The 17,153-nt window shown below is 43.8% G+C and overlaps 1 protein-coding gene across 10 annotated transcripts in view; it reads right to left on the bottom strand.

The window, feature by feature from the left end:
- LOC137384353 (phosphatase and actin regulator 1-like) overlaps positions 1 to 17,153 on the bottom strand; it is an 859,907-nt gene that overhangs the window by 22,067 nt on the left and 820,687 nt on the right. For all 10 annotated transcript variants that reach the window (XM_068058280.1, XM_068058345.1, XM_068058335.1 and 7 more), the window contains one exon: positions 10,496 to 10,636. In XM_068058280.1, coding sequence (XP_067914381.1) covers positions 10,496 to 10,636 — 141 coding nt within the window. The remainder of the gene's footprint in view (positions 1 to 10,495; positions 10,637 to 17,153) is intronic.

Here is a 17,153-nt window from a genome sequence, read left to right as displayed (position 1 = left end):
GACCTCCACGTGGGCTACTCCTGCTTCTTGGTTCTGCCTGTGGCGCATATTGCTCCTCATGATAAGCGGATCAATGAATACAAGGTATACCATCCACATCTCCAATTGCAATTAAACTCGGTTCCTTCACTACTTCAAAGGCACCTAACAGGGCAAAGAATGATGTTAATTGGTACATCAGATGCTTTCATGCATCAACTATGTGGCATGGCATGGCATTGCCCGTCTTAGCTTCCATTAAGCATGGCGCAGCATGATCACATTCAGATTATGGCCCACCAGCCAGATTATCTTTAACCGCCTCTCACTTATGGCACCCACCCCACACAAAAGGTTGCTGGAGTGACATTTTCATTCACTCACAGAACATTCAAGCGCGCAGAGTGCCCCCCTTTACGGAGAGAGGGTACGCGGTGTCCCCTACATGCCTGCAGAGTTGTGTCCCTGGTAATGCCATTCCCCCTCCCACCTCCATAGACCAATGTAGAGTTGGGCCCCTGGTAAAAGCTTAAAGCCGTGGTTTGCTCCTCTTGCTGCATGTGGGAATCCGGGAACATTTCCAGTCCCCGGGACCAGCATGTGTGCAGGAAGTGTGTCCAGCTGTAGCTCCTGGAAGCTCGGGTTTCAGAGCTGGAACGGCGGCTGGAAACACTGTGGAGCATCCGCGAGTCTGAGAGCATTGTGGATAGCACGTTTAGAGAGGTGGTCACACCGCAGCTGAAGGGACTTGAGGAAGGAAAGGAATGGGTGACCACCAGGCAGTCCAACAGAAACAGGCAGGTGGTTAAGGAGTCCCCTGGGGTCCCGCTTGCAAATCGGTATTCCATTTTGGAGGCTGATGAGGCTGGTTCTTCCAGGGAGTGCGGACAGAGCCAAGCTTCTGGCACCACAAGCAGCCTGTCTGCACAGGAAGGGGAAAAGAGAGGAAGAGCAATAGTAATAGGGGATTCTATAGTCAGGGGAACAGATAGGCACTATTGTGGCCATCAACGTGACTCCAGGATGGTGTGTTGCCTCCCTGGTGCCAGGGTCTGGGATGTCACTAGACGTCTGCAGGGCATCCTGAAGGGGGAGGGTGATAAGGCAGAGGTCATGGTACATATTGGTACCAATGACATAGGTAGAAAGAGGGATGAGGCCTTGCATCAAGAATTCAGGGAGTTAGACAGTAGACTAAAAAGCAGGACCTCTCGGGTTGTAATCTCTGGATTACTCCCAGTGCCACGTGTTCGCGAGTATAGAAATAGGAGAATAGCACAGATGAATGCGTGGCTTAAGAGTTGGTGCAGGAGGGAGGGTTTTAGATTCCTGGACCACTGGGACCGTTTCTGGGGAAGGTGTGACCTGTACAAGCGGGACAGTCTACATCTGAACCAGAGGGGGACTACCATCCTTGCTGGCGGGTTTGCTAGTGCCTTTGGAGGAGTTTAAACTAATTTGGCAGGGGGAGGGGACACAGACTCCTAGCAGAATAGGGACACAGCTAAACACAGGAAAGCAAACAAGTCAGAGGGAATACAGCGGGAGTAAGTTTCAAGGGAGTGAGACCAGGATGGATGGCCTCGACTTTAATGCCAGGAGTATTACAGGTAAAACGGATGAGTTAAGGGCAAGGATTGACACGTGGAATTGTGATATAGTAGCCATCATGGAGACATGGTTGAGGGAGGGGCAGGATTGGCAGCTCAATATCCCGGGATATAGAATCTTCAGGCGAGTCAGAGGAGGGGGTAAAAAAGGAGGGGGCATTGCAATATTAGTTAAGGAGTCAGTTACTGCAGTAAGGAGAGATGATATCTTGGAGGGGGCATCAAATGAAGCTTTATGGGTAGAGTTTTGGAATAAAAAAGGGACAGCCACATTGCTAGGTGTTTATTATAGACCCCCAGATAGTCAGTGGGAAATTGAGGAGCAAATATGTGCGCAATTCGCAGAGGTGTGTAAAAATAATAATAGGGTGATTTCAACTTTCCCAACATTAACTGGGAAAGTCATCGTGTTAAGGGCTTAGATGGAGTGGAGTTCTTAAAATGCATACAGGAGAACTTTTTAGCTCAATATGTAGAGGGTCCAACAAGGGAGGGTGCAGTGCTGGACCAAATTCTGGGGAATGAAGCCGGACAGGTAGTTGATGTGTTGGTGGGGGTGCATTTTGGTGACAGCAACCACAACATGGTACAATTTAAGCTTGTTATGGAGAAAGAAATAGACAAGTTGCAAAAAAAGGTTTTGGACTGGGGGAGAGCGAATTTTAGTAAAATAAGGCAGGATCTGGCCAAGGTAGACTGGATAGAGTTACTTGTTGGGAAATCTACAGAAGAGCAGTGGGGGCATTCAAAAGGGAAATGGGGAGGGTACAGGCCCAACATGTTCCCTCTAGGGTAATAGGTAGGAGCAACAAGCCCAGAGAACCATGGATGACCAGAAACATTCAGGGTACGATGAGAAGGAAAAGAGAGGCTTTTTGCAAATACAAGGGGAGTAAATCAACAGATGCATTAGTGGCCTACAGAAAGTGTAGGATGAAGCAATTAGGAGAGCAAAGAGGGGATATGAGAAAGCTCTGGCTGGTAAAAGTAGGAAAAATCCCAAGATATTCTATAAGTATATCAATGGGAAGAGGATAACCAAGGAAAGAGTAGGACCCATTAGGGACCAAGGGAGAAATCTGTGGGTGGAGCCAGAGGACATTGGTAGGGTGTTGAACGAATACTTCACATCTGTCTTCACCCAAGGGAATGAGGATGTAGATATGGAACTTAGAGAGAGAGACTGTGAGGTTCTTGAGCAAATTGTCACAGGGAGTGACAAGGTATTGGAGGTTTTGGCAGGCTTAAAAGTGGACAAATCTCCATGTCTGGACGATTTGTGTCCCAGGATGCTGTGAGAGGTGAGGGTGGAGATTGCAGGGGCTCTGACCTAAATTTTTAATTCCTCTCTGGCCGCGGGGGAGGTGCCAGAGGACTGGAGAACAGTAAATGTAGTCCCACTATTTAAGAAAGGTTGTAGAGCTAAGCCAGGGAACTACAGACCAGTGAGTCTCACGTCAGTGGTAGGGAAACTATTGGAGAAACTTCTGAAGGAGAGAATCTATCTCCACTTGGAGAGGCAAAATTTGATTAGGAATAGTCAGCATGGCTTTGTCAGAGGGAGGTCATGCCTAACAAATTTTATTGAATTTTTTGAGCATGTGACCAGGTGTGTCGATGAGGATAGTGCAGTTGATGTAGTTTACATGAATTTCAGCAAAGTCTTTGACAAGGTCCACATGGGAGACTTATCAAGAAAGAAAATGCACATGGGATACAGGGTAACTTGATAAAATGGATTCAAAATTGGCTTAGCTGTAGGAGACAGAGAGTGATGACAGAGGGGTATTTTAGTGACTGGAAGCCAGTGTCCAGTGGCATACCACAGGGATCTGTGCTGGGTCCCCTATTGTTTGTCATTTATATAAACGACTTAGATGACTATGTGGGGGGTAGGATCAGTAAGTTCGCGGATGACACAAAGATTGGCCAAGCGGTTAACAGTGAGGTTGGGTGTCTTGGGTTACAGGAAGATATAGACGGGATGGTCAAATGGGCAGAAAAGTGGCAGATGGAATTTAACCCTGAAAAGTATGAGGTGATACAGTTTGGAAGGAGTAATGTGACACGGAAGTATTCAATAAATGGCCTGACACTGGGAAGTTCCGAGGAACAAAGGGATCTTGGCGTGTTTGTCCATGGATCTCTGAAGGCAGAAGAGCAGGTTAATAGGGTGGTGAAAAAGGCATATGGGACACTTGCCTTTATCAATTGAGGCATAGATTACAAAAGCAGAGAGGTCATGTTGGAGTTGTATTGAACTTTGGTAAGGCCACAGCTGGAGTACTATGTGCTCTGGTACTCAGTACTCTGGTCGCCACATTATAGGAAGGATGTGATTGCACTGGAGGGGGTGCAGAGGCGATTCACCAGGATGTTGCCTGGGATGGAACATTTAAGCTATGAAGAGAGGTTGGATAGGCTTGGGTTGTTTTCGCTGGAGCAGAGAAGACTGAGGGGTGATCTGATCGAGGTGTACAAGATTATGAGGGGCATGGACAGGGTGGATAGGGAGCAGCAGTTCCCCTTAGTTGAAGGGTCAGTTATGTGGGGACACAAGTTTAAGGTGAGGGGCAGGAGGTTTTAGGGGGATTTGAGGAAACCGGGGACTCCGGTTTCCTCCCACCACCAAAAGACTTGCAGGTGATAGGTAAATTGGCCATTATAAATTGCCCCTAGTATAAGTAGGTGGTAGGGGAATATAAGGACATGTGGGGATGTGGTAGGAATATGGGATTAGTGTAGGATTAGTATAAATGGGTGGTTGATGGTCGGCACAGACTCGGTGGGCCGAAGGGCCTGTTTCAGTGCTGTATCTCTAAATAAAAATAAATAAAATAAATACAGTGAAAATGTGTGCAAATTAACTCTGTGAATGTATCAGACTGACTGAGTGATACACATTGGACTGCAGAAGCACTGTGACATGGGAACATCCTTTCAGAAGATGAAAGGACCCAGAGGCTGTGGGTTGATCAAGGGCACCCCAGCTTCCCACTGCACCTCAACACCTTTAAGAGGCTGGACGCTGCCAAAACCTATTCAGTTGTCTGCACAATTCACTGAAAGTTGCCTTAAAGGTGTCCTCAAAATGGAGTCAGTAGCCAGAAGGAACTGTGAAATACAACAAATGGCTAAGAGTTCTGAATGTCTGTAAGAACAAGTTATTTGCACAGAATGATGTAAAACATTTATCATCAAGACTACAAGCCAGAGATAGCTCAGAAGAAGGAGATAAAACTAAGGTAAACTTGTAACTCCTAACTCCTTGACTGCCAATTGACTTTGCTCTTACATATCTGGGTCCTGTGAAACCACGCAACCAGAGGTTACAAAAAGGACACTGACAAGGTTGTTTGAGATGATTGATACCAAAAGAGGTGTTTGGCACATGTGTTATTCAGATTGGTTTTGGTAAAATGGAAGGTGTTTCTTTGAAAATTAAGCATCCATAAGAGGCTGTTTTGAAAAACCTTTAAGATTAAACCTCATCTTTTTGGTTTTCAAGCTCTTTCTTTGCTTCTTTGATTTTAGCTTTGTTTTAGTAATCTATAATAATGTAAAAGAGTATTTCCAATAAACAATAATACATCTCAACAATGGGAAAGAGACTATGCAAGTAAGATTGTACAGCTATACTGTGGCAGGCAGACACTAGAGTGTTATTTAAATGGAAAGTCTTCCTGAGATCAAGGAAGTTGAGACTTAAATTAGCTAGTCTGGATACCACTACCAGTGTGCAAGGTGGATTTACCTCGGGGCAGAGAATCTAAGAAGAACAGACAACACTTTTCCAAAAGTGTTGCGATGTCCCAAAACCCAATATCACTATCCGAGAAGAAGGCGAGCAACCAGCTCAACCAAGCAATGCATATATGTTTAGTTTAGTTTAGTTTAGAGATACAGCACTGAAACAGGCCCTTCGGCCCACCGAGTCTGTGCTGACCATCAACCACCCATCTATACTAATCCTGCACTAATCCCATATTCCTACCACATCCCCACCTGTCCCTATATTTCCCTACCACCTACCTATACTAGGGGCAATTTATAATGGCCAATTAACCTAACAACCTGCAAGTCTTTGGCATGTGGGAGGAAACCGGAGCACCCGGAGGAAACCCACGCAGACACAGGGAGAACTTGCAAACTCCACACAGGCAGTACCCAGAATTGGACCCGGGTCGCTGGAGCTGTGAGGCTGCGGTGCTAACCACTGCGCCACTGTGCCGCCATATATGTTCTGGAACATTGCTAATCACCAGCACAATAGACTCGAATCTATCCAATAGACTATCAAATGCTGTTATCAGCTGTCTAAAGAGGTAATCGAAAATTAGCCTCAATCTCAGACACAGATCTCAACTATAGTAAACGATCTGGTTAAAACTGTGATACTGCTGAATTGCCTTCATAACCTTTGTTATTCACTTTAGGAACCTATGAACAGGAGTAAGTCATTTAGCTCCTTGAACCTGTTCCGCTATTCAATAAGATCATGGCTGATCTGCAACTAACTCCTAATACCTTGTTTTTCCCCATATCCTTTACTATCTTTAGCAAACAAAAATCTACCAATCCCAGTCTTAAAATTTGCAATTGATTAGAATCAATTGCCAGTTGCAGAAGAAAGTTCCAAACATCTACCATCCTTTGTACATAGATGTGTTTCCTAATTTCACTACTGAAAGTTATGGCTTTATTTTTTAGACTACGCCCTCTAGTCCTAGACTCTCTACCAGGGGAAATAGTTTCTGTCTATCTACCTTGTCTGTTCCCCCTAACCACTTAAATCGCAGGAAGGTAACCCTAGTTTGTGTAATCTCCTTGGAGTTCAGGTATCATTCTGGTAAATTTACGCTGCGTTCCCTCCAAGGCCTGTTAAGGTGTGGTACCCAGAATTGCTCAAAGTAGTCCAGGTGCAGTCTATAAGCAGGGTTTTGTACTGTGGTAGCACAACCTCTTGTATTCTAGTCCTCTAGATATAAAGGCCAGCATTCAATTAGCTTTTTTGATTATTTTCTGTACCTGTTCATGATGTTTTAATGATCTATGTACTTGAACCCCGAAGCCCCTTTGGACCTCCACTGATTCTAGCCATTCACCATTTAGAAAGTACCCTTTTATCCTATTTGGATCCAAAGTGAATGACCTTACATTTCCTTATGTTAAAATCCATTTAGCACAGTTTTGCCCATTCACTTAATCAATTTATATCTCTTTATAATTTTATTCTTCCATCTACACTGCTTATAATGCCGCCTATCTTTGTGTCATTGGGAAACTTGGATAAATGGCTTTCAATTCAATCCCACCATATATAAGTCTTTAATAATTACAGTGAATAATTGAGACACCACCACATATCCTTGAAGGACACCACTAGTCATATCCTGCCAATTTCAGTACCTGCCTATTATCCCTACTCTCTGCCTCCTGCCGCTCAGCCTATTTCCTAAGGTTAATAATTTGCCTTCAATTCCATGAGCTTTAACTTTATCTAACAGTCTCTTATGAAGAACTTTATCAAATGCCCTCTGGATGTGCACAGATAAAAACAATTATTGGGCTCATAATTTGCTCACTGTATCCAACTAGCACCATGTTGTGTAACCTGCCATATCCCCCCTGCGAGAAATGAAGATTATTTGGGTCCATGAGGAGCAAATAATCCAGGCAGCAGAGTGACTGATTTTTGTGGAAGGTAGAACATTGCAGGTGCTCAGTAGGATAAAGAACCCACCAATGAACATAGGAATATAGGAACAGGGCTAGGTCATTACAAGCCCCTTGAGTTTGTTCTGCCTTTTAATTAGATCATAGCTGCTCTCAATTTTATTTTTAGTCCATGGGATGTGGGCATTACTGGCAGGGACAGCATTTATTGACCATCCTTAATTGCCCTTGAGAAGGTGGCAATGAGTTGCCTTCTTGAACCACTGTAAGCCTGCGTAGTGAAGGTACTCCCACAGTGCTACTGATAGGGAGTTCCAGGTTATTGACCCAGCAACGATATATTTCCAAGTCAGGATGGTGTCTGACTTTATGGGGAAATTGAAGGTGATGGTGTTTTCCTGTACCTGCTGCCCTTGTCCTTCTTGACAGAAGAGGTCGCAGGTTTACGAGGTGACGAAGCCTTGGTGCTGTGTGATACTGCTGTGCATCTTATAGATGGAACACATTGCAGCCATGTGTGCTGATGGTGGAGGAAGTGAATGTTTAATGTGGTAAATGGAGTGCCAATCAAGTGGGTTGCTTTGTCCTGGATGGTGTTGTGCTTCTTGAGTGTTATTGGAGCTGTACTCATCCAGATAAATGGACAGTATTCCATCACACTCCTGACTTGTGCCTTGGATATGGAGGAAAGGCTTTGGGGAGTGAGGAGAGGAGTTACTCAGTGCAGGATACCCAGCCTCTGACCTGCCATTGTTGCCATAGATTTATGTGGCTGGTCCAGTTAAGTTCAGTGGTGACCCTTGGGATGCTGATGGTGGGAGATTCAGCAATGGGTATGCTATTGAATGTCAAGAAGAGGTGGTTAGACTCTCTCTTGTTAGAGATGGTCATTGCCTGGCACTTGTGTGGCAGATATGCTACTTGTCGCTTATCAGCCCAAGACTGAAGGTTGACCAGATCTTGCTGCATGCAGGCAGACTGCTTCATTAACTGAGGAATTGTGAATGGAACAGAACACTATGCAATCATCAGAGAGCATCCCCACTTCTGACCTTATGATGGAGGGACGGTCATTGATGAAGCAGCTGAAGATGGGTGAGTCCTGAGGAACGCCAGTAGCGATATCCTGGGGCAAAGATGAGTGACCTCCAGTAACGGCCATCTTCCTTTGTGCTAGGTATGACTCCAGCCAGTGGAAGGTTTTTCCCTGACTCCCACTGACTTCAATTTTATTAGAGCTCCTGATGCCCACTCGGTCAAACCCTTCATTTAACCCTTGAAGCCTCTAAACATTCTGGTGAATTTGTGCTGCACTCCTTCCAAGGTCAATATATCCTTTTTAAAGTGCAGTACTCAGCACTGTACACTGTATGTCAGATGTGGTCTCACCAGGAGTTTTAACAGCTGTACAAAACTAGTCCTCTAGGTATAAAGGCTAACATTCCATGAACCTTTTTGATTATTTTTTGTATCTGACTGCTGCATTTTAGTGACATGTGTACATTGTCCCCTAAATCTCTTTAGACCCCCATTTTTCCTGACTTTTCATCATTTAAAAACAATTGGATCTATCCTTTGTTGGTCCAAAATAGATGACCACACAATCACCTTCACAATCAATCATAATCACCATCATAATCACCTCAATCTATCACTATCGCTTTGTAATCTTATGTTCCCATCTAAATTACATACAATACTGAAATCTTTGTGTCACATCCAAAATTGGATATATGTTTCTTTATTTGTGTTAACTAAGTCATTAATAAATACAGTTAATAGTGAGGCCACAATACAGATCCTTGTGGGATACCACTAGTCACGTCCTTTCAATTCAAGTACATACCCATTATCCCTACTTTCTGTCTCCAATCACCTAACCAATCTTCTAACGAGGTCAATAATCTGCCTTCAATTTCATTTTAGCTAATAGTCATATATAGGAAACCCTACCAAATGCCTTCTGGAAGTCCATATAAACTATATTCATAGACATTCACTCTATCCTTAATTATAGATTCAAATATATTCCCCACAATAGCTGTTTGACTAACAGGTCTATAATTTCCTGATTTATCGCTCACACCTTTATTAAATAATAGTTACGTGAAAAATGTTATAAAGAAGAAACTGTTCTGGACACTTCTGAAAAAATTGTGACATTCCTTCTCATAGTTGATATTGTTGGACTGACCTGGGGATCCAGGGCATTTTAGCCATCATCTTGAACAATAAGTTAACCACTTGGAAGTGGAGTTGGGTGCTCCTAGATGCAGTATCATGGCTTTGCACAACCCAAGAGAGGGTACTCAAAGTATTGATTGGAAGATACAAGAGATACAAGGATGTCTGTCCGAATCTCTGCTTCATGTTGATATCTGAGAGCTTGAGGCTAAATTTAGCTTGGACATATTTCTATCGAGTTGCACTGAGAAGGGGCAAGCCGTCTTTGCGTCTTTTATCAATGACAGCAAAGTCCCAATGTAAGTTAAGCTTGTGGTGTATATGACATGTGTTCTTCATGGTTTATAACTTCTGCAACCTAGAACATTCTTTAGTTTATATGAAAGATTCAACTGGATATGTGCAAAAAAGAAAAGCAGTTTCAGGGAGAGAGAACTCCTGCCTACACTGACCTGTGACTCAGTAACCCAGCAGGGAAACCAACCTTACAGCAGGTAAAAGCTCTTGGTGATGCTCTGTCATGCGGCACTGGAATTGGCATCTAGAACATCAATGCTTTGCATTAGTCCACACACTTGTTGTAAAGCTAATGAGAAACTTGAGACTTGAGAATGTAGCTGCTTGAAGGGATTACCTGAAGGCCAAGTCTGAGTACAGCTGCTCACACATCCAGAGTTTAGTGCCTACCATAATTGGGTTGTAAAGAGTTAAGCAGTTGATGAAAAAGGTCTGAGTATCAGTGGAAATACAATTCAGTGGGTATAGTCTATGTTTGTGGGATGATTAGAAGGATGTGATGCATTTACCCCTCTGCCTTGGTTCTGCCAACCTGTATAAAGCTCTTTGCACTTAGGTAAGTGATGTTTCCCATTAAGAGGAGTGAGCATGTACTCCACTTTGGATAAAGTGAATTTACTTGTGTGAATTTCTCAATAGTTTACATTGGTGATCGGTTTTTGTACATGTTAAACATCCAACTGGTCAAAAACAATTCTCAATACTTGTACTATTCCTATATTTCTGAATGTTTGTCCCTGATATCTTACTTTGTCAGCAGCTGTTAGCCTTGTCCATGGCTTGTCTGCACGTCTGTCATAATCTTGGGCCTCAGCCACCTCCACATAGTCACTGAAACGGATAAGGATTTTTCTCTCCCTCAACTCCTCCACAGTGGGCCTTTGGCTAAGCTAGAAAATACAAAATGGATATTGTAGATTTACAAGACCATGTTAGTAACCTGTTTGTAATCTTTTCCAATACTAGTAGATAGAGGTAGCTCATTCAAGACACACACAACCACTGTTGAGTCACTTCCAATGGTATAGGGTTATTTGCAACACATGGACAGTCAGATCACATTTCAGAGCAGGCATTTCTACCGAATAAATTTGAAACACTGCACAGATGGCGAAGAACTTCAACTGACATCAGCACAAGCCAGAAATTCAAGTACACTGCCTATGATGACTGTGAGGAAACCAGTGGGCAATGCATATTTGAATTTTCTGCTTTACACTGCTGTGGAAAAGGGTCCCTGCTGACTGCAAAGATCCATTATATTACCATTAATGATTCTTCATTACATGCGAATTTGTCCACTGCTTTATGTCTTACAGTCCTGGACTTTATTCAAAATCTAACTTCATCTATACACATTATATTTCCAATATTTCTGAATATTTGTCCCTGACATCTTACTTTGAGAGCAGCTGTTAGCCTTTTCCATGTCTTTATTTTGCTCTGTTGCTGACCCTGAAGGCTGGTATAATACCTGGTTACTTAGTGCTTCATCTCTAATGGGCCAATTTTACAAACATGCTCCTGACATAAAGCCATGCCTATCACAAGTGCAAAGTGTTCAATCACAGACCTTTTCCCCATGATTTTCTGCAGGCTGCTCAGACAAGATAATGCACTGCCACACTCACACTGTTAACTAGTACTAAAGGTAGTTTGCTGTGCCTTCATTCTTCTGTATATTATTCCGCATGTAAATAAATGTATTAGTTATGTCCGAAAGACTTTAGTATTTACAGATACAACAAATTGGAATTTATATAGCACCTTTAACTTAGTAAAATGTACCAAGGCGCTCCACAGGAGCCATATAAGGAGATATTAGGAAGGTGAAAAGCAGGGTTAGAATCATAGAAAGTTTGTGGCACAGAAAGAGGCCACTTGGCTCATTGTGTCTGCGCCAGCCAATAAACAATCCACCCAGCCTAATCCCACCTTCCAACATTTGATCTGTAGCCCTGCCAGTTACGGCACTTGAGGTGCATATCCAAACACCTTTTATATGAGATAAGGTTTTCTGCCTCTACACCCCTTTCAGGCAGTGAATTCCAGACCCCCACCACCCTCTTTTTCCTCAGCTCCCCTCTAATCTTTCTACCAATCACTTTAAATCTATGCCCCCTAGTCACTGACCTCTCTGCTAAGATAAATAGGCCCTTCACATCCTCTCTATCCAGGCCCCTCACAATTTTGTATATCTCAATCAAATCTCCCCTCAGCCTTCTCTGTTCCAAGGAGAAAAACCCCAGCCTATCCAATCTTTCCTCATAGCTGCATATTTCCAGTCCCAGCAACACCCTTGTAAATCTCCTCTGCACTCTCTCTACTGCAATTACATCCTTTCTGTAATGAAGTGACCAGAACTGCACAAAGTACTCAAGTTGTGGCCTAACCAATGATTTTTACAGTTCCAGCATAACTTCCCTGCTCTTGTATTCTATACCTCGGCTAATAAAGGAAAGGATTCCATGTGCCTTCTTAATCACCTTATCAATCTGTCCTGCTATCTTCAGGGATCTGTGGACATTCACTCCAAAGTCCCTCACTTCCTCTACACCTCTCAGTATTCTCCCATTAATGGTGTATTCCTTTGCCTTGTTTGACCTCCCCAAATGCATCACCTTACACTTCTCCGGGTTGAATTCCATTTGCCACTTTGCTGCCCACCTGACCAGTCCATTGATATCTTCCTACAGCCGACAGCTATCCTCCTCGCTATTTACCACATGGCCTATCATTGTGTCATCTGCAAAGTTCTTCATTATGTGCCCTACATTTACATCCTGATCACTAATATACCACAAAAGGCAGGGGACCTAGTAGTGAGCCCTGCGGAATGCCACTGGAAACAGCCTTCCAGTTGCAAAAAACATCCGTCAACAATTACCCTTTGTTTCCAGCCACTGAGCCAACATTGTATCCAGCTTGCTACATTTCGCTGGATCCCATGGGCTTTTATTTTTTAAACCAGTCTGCCATGTGGTACTTTGTCAAAAGCCTTGCTAAAATTCATGTAGACCACATCAACTGCACTACCCTCATCAATCTTCCTTGTTACTTCTTCAAAAGATTCAAATCAAGTTAGTCAGACATGATGTTCCCTTAACAAATCCATGCTGACTATCCTTGATTAATTTGTGCCCTTCTAAGTGACAATTTATCCTGTCTCTCAGAATTGATTCCAATAATTTGCCCACTACTGAGATTAGACTGACTGGCCTGTAATTATTCGGTCTATCCTTCACTCCCTTTTGAAACAGAGGTACAACATCAGCAGTCCTCCATTCCTCCGGCAGCACATCCACAGAGGACTGGAAAATGATGGACAGACCTTCTGCTATTTCCTCTCTGGCTTCTTTTAACAGCCTGGCGTACATTTCATCAGCCCTGGTGATTTATCCACTTTCAAGAATGCTAATCCCATTAATACTTCCTCCCTCCCTATGTTTATCACATTCAATACTTCTCACCCCTCTTCCTTGACTACAATATCTGCGCTGTCCCCCTCTTTTGTGAAGACAGACATAAAGTATTCATTAAGAACCATAATAACATCCTCTGCCCCTACACATAGGTTACCTTTTTGGTCTTTTATGGGCCCTACTCTTTCCTTCGTTATCCTCTTACTCCTAATGTATAGATAAAACATCTTTGGGTTCACCTTGATTTTGCTTGCCAATATTCTTTATGTCCTCTCTTTGCTTTCCTAATTTCCTTTTTGATTTCACCCTTCCACTTTCTCAGCTTTCTGTAATATTGAGCGCTCGGTGTCAGACATAAGCCTTCTTTATTTTTTTTTATTTAGAGATACAGCACTGAAACAGGCCCTTCGGCCCACCGAGTCTGTGCCAACCAACAACCACCCATTTATACCAACCCTACATTAATCCCATATTCCCTACAACATCCCCACCATTCTCCTACCTACACTAGGGGCAATTTACAATGGCCAATTTACCTATCAACCTGCAAGTCTTTGGCTGTGGGAGGAAACCGGAGCACCTGGCGGAAACCCACACGGTCACAGAGAGAACTTGCAAACTCCGCACAGGCAGTACCCAGAATCAAACCCAGGTTGCTGGAGTTGTGAGGCTGCGGTGCTAACCGCTACACCACTGTGCCGCCCAATTGAGAACGCAAACTCCTGTTCTATCCTTGTCCTCTTCCATAATTATATCAAAACTGACTGAATTATGATCACGACCACCAAAATGCTCTCCCACTGCCACTCCTTCCACCTGCCCAGCTTCATTTCCTAAAACTAAGTCTAAAACTACACCCTCTCTTGTTGGACTTGCTACATACTGGCCAAAAAAGTTCTTCTGAATGTACCAGAATTCTGCTCCCTCAATTCCTTTCACACTAAAACTATTCCAGTTAATATTGGAATAGTTAAATTCCCCTACTATTACTGCCTTATTGTTTCTGCATTTCTCAGAGATTTACCTGCTCTTCTATCTCTCTCTGACTGGGGGTCTATAATACACTCCCAGCAGTGTGATTGCCCCTTTTTTGTTCCTTAGCTCAATCCATATGGCCTCATTTATAGTCACAGAGTCATAGAGTCATACAGCTCAGAAACAGGCCCTTCGGCCAATCGTGTATGTGCCGGCCATCAAGCACCTAACTATTCTAGTCACATTTTCCAGCACTTGGCCCGTATCCTTGTATGCTATGGCATTTCAAGTGCTCATCTAAATACTTCTTAAATATTGTGAGGGTTCCTGCCTCTACCACCACTTCAGGCAGTGTATTCCAGATTCCAACCACCCTCTGGGTGAAATTCTTTTCTCTCAAATCCCCTCTAAACCTCCTGCCCCTTACTTTAAATCTATGCCCCCTGGTTATTGACCCCTCTGCTATGGGAAAAAGTCTCTTCCTATCTAACCTATCAATGTCCCTCATAATCTTGTATACCTCAATCATGTCCCCCCTCATCCCTCTCTGTTCTAAGGAAAACAACCCGAGCCTTTTCAGTCTCTCTTCATAGCTGAAATGCTCCAGCCCAGGCAACATCCTGGTGAATCTCCTCTGCACCCTCTCCACTGCAATCACATCCTTCCTATAGTGTGGTGCCCAGAACTGTACACAGTATTCCAGCTGTGGCCTAACTAGCGTTTTATAGATCTCCATCATAACCTCCCTGCTCTTATATTCTATGCCTCGGTTAATAAAGGCAAGTATCCCATATGCCTTTCTAACCACCTTATCTACCTGTGCTGCTGCCTTCAGTGATCTATGGACAAGTACACCAAGGTCCCTCTGACCTTCTGTACTTCCTAAGGTCCTACCATCCATTGTATATTCCCTTGCCTTCTTAGTCCTCCCAAAATGCATCACCTCACACTTCTCAGGATTAAATTCCATTTGCCACAGCTCTGCCCATCTTACCAGCCCATCTATATTGTCCTGTAATCTAAGACTTTCCTCCTCACTATTTACGACACCACCAATTTTCGTATCATCTGCGAACTTACTTATCATGCCTCCTATATTCACGTCTAAATCATTAAAGTACACTACAAACAGTAAGGGTCCCAGCACCGATCGCTGTGGTACACCACTGGTCACAGGCTTCCAATCGCAAAAACAACCCTCGACCATTACCCTCTGTTTCCTGCCACTAAGCCAATATTGGATCCAATTTGCCAAATTGCCCTGGATCCCATGGGCTCTTACCTTCTTAACCAATCTCCCATGCGGGACCTTATCAAAAGCCTTACTGAAGTCCATGTAGACTACATCAACTGCTTTACCCTCATTTACACATCTAGTTACCGCCTTGAAAAATCAAGTTAGTTAGACACGATCTCCCCCGACAAAGCTGTGCTGACTATCCCCTGCCTTTCCAAGTGGAGATTAATCCTGTCCCTCAGAATTTTTCCAACTGCTGATGTTAGACTCACTGGTCTGTAATTACCTGGTCTATCTCTGCTACCCTTCTTAAATAATGGTACCACATTTGCCATCCTCCAGCACCTCTCCCATGGCCAGAGAGGGATACAACACTGAAACAGACCCTTCAGCCCACTGAGTCTGTGCCAAGCAACAACCACCCATTTATACATATCCTACATTAATCCCATATTCCCTACCAGATCCCCACCATTCTCCTACCACCTACCTACTCGAGGGGCAATTTACAATGGCCAATTTACCTGTCAACCTGCAAGTCTTTGGCTGTGGGAGGAAACAAGAGCACCCAGCGGAAACCCACGCAGTCACAGGGAGAACTTGCAAACTCCGCACAGGCAGTACCCAGAATCAAACCCAGGTTGCTGGAGCTGTGAGGCTGCGGTGCTAACCGCTACACCACTGTGCCGCCCAATTGAGAACGCAAACTCCTGTTCTATCCTTGTCCTCTTCCATAATTATATCAAAACTGACTGAATTATGATCACGACCACCAAAATGCTCTCCCACTGCCACTCCTTCCACCTGCCCAGCTTCATTTCCTAAAACTAAGTCTAAAACTACACCCTCTCTTGTTGGACTTGCTACATACTGGCCAAAAAAGTTCTTCTGAATGTACCAGAATTCTGCTCCCTCAATTCCTTTCACACTAAAACTATTCCAGTTAATATTGGGATAGTTAAATTCCCCTACTATTACTGCCTTATTGTTTCTGCATTTCTCAGAGATTTACCTGCTCTTCTATCTCTCTCTGACTGGGGGTCTATAATACACTCCCAGCAGTGTGATTGCCCCTTTTTTGTTCCTTAGCTCAATCCATATGGCCTCATTTATAGTCACAGAGTCATAGAGTCATACAGCTCAGAAACAGGCCCTTCGGCCAATCGTGTATGTGCCGGCTATCAAGCACCTAACTATTCTAGTCACATTTTCCAGCACTTGGCCCGTATCCTTGTATGCTATGGCATTTCAAGTGCTCATCTAAATACTTCTTAAATATTGTGAGGGTTCCTGCCTCTACCACCACTTCAGGCAGTGTATTCCAGATTCCAACCACCCTCTGGGTGAAATTCTTTTCTCTCAAATCCCCTCTAAACCTCCTGCCCCTTACTTTAAATCTATGCCCCCTGGTTATTGACCCCTCTGCTAAGGGAAAAAGTCTCTTCCTATCTAACCTATCAATGTCCCTCATAATCTTGTACACCTCAATCATGTCCCCCCTCATCCCTCTCTGTTCTAAGGAAAACAACCCTAGCCTTTTCAGTCTCTCTTCATAGCTGAAATGCTCCAGCCCAGGCAACATCCTGGTGAATCTCCTCTGCACCCTCTCCACTGCAATCACATCCTTCCTACAGTGTGGTGCCCAGAACTGTACACAGTACTCCAGCTGTGGCCTAACTAGCGTTTTATAGATCTCCATCATAACCTCCCTGCTCTTATATTCTATTCCTCGGCTAATAAAGGCAAGTATCCCATATGCCTTTCTAACCACCT

The sequence above is a fragment of the Heterodontus francisci genome, chromosome 2, assembly GCF_036365525.1.
Source record: "Heterodontus francisci isolate sHetFra1 chromosome 2, sHetFra1.hap1, whole genome shotgun sequence".
In the NCBI taxonomy this organism is placed as follows: Eukaryota; Metazoa; Chordata; class Chondrichthyes; order Heterodontiformes; family Heterodontidae; genus Heterodontus; species Heterodontus francisci.
Note: the sequence above shows the minus strand (reverse complement) of the source record. Positions and strands in the feature narration are given on the sequence as shown.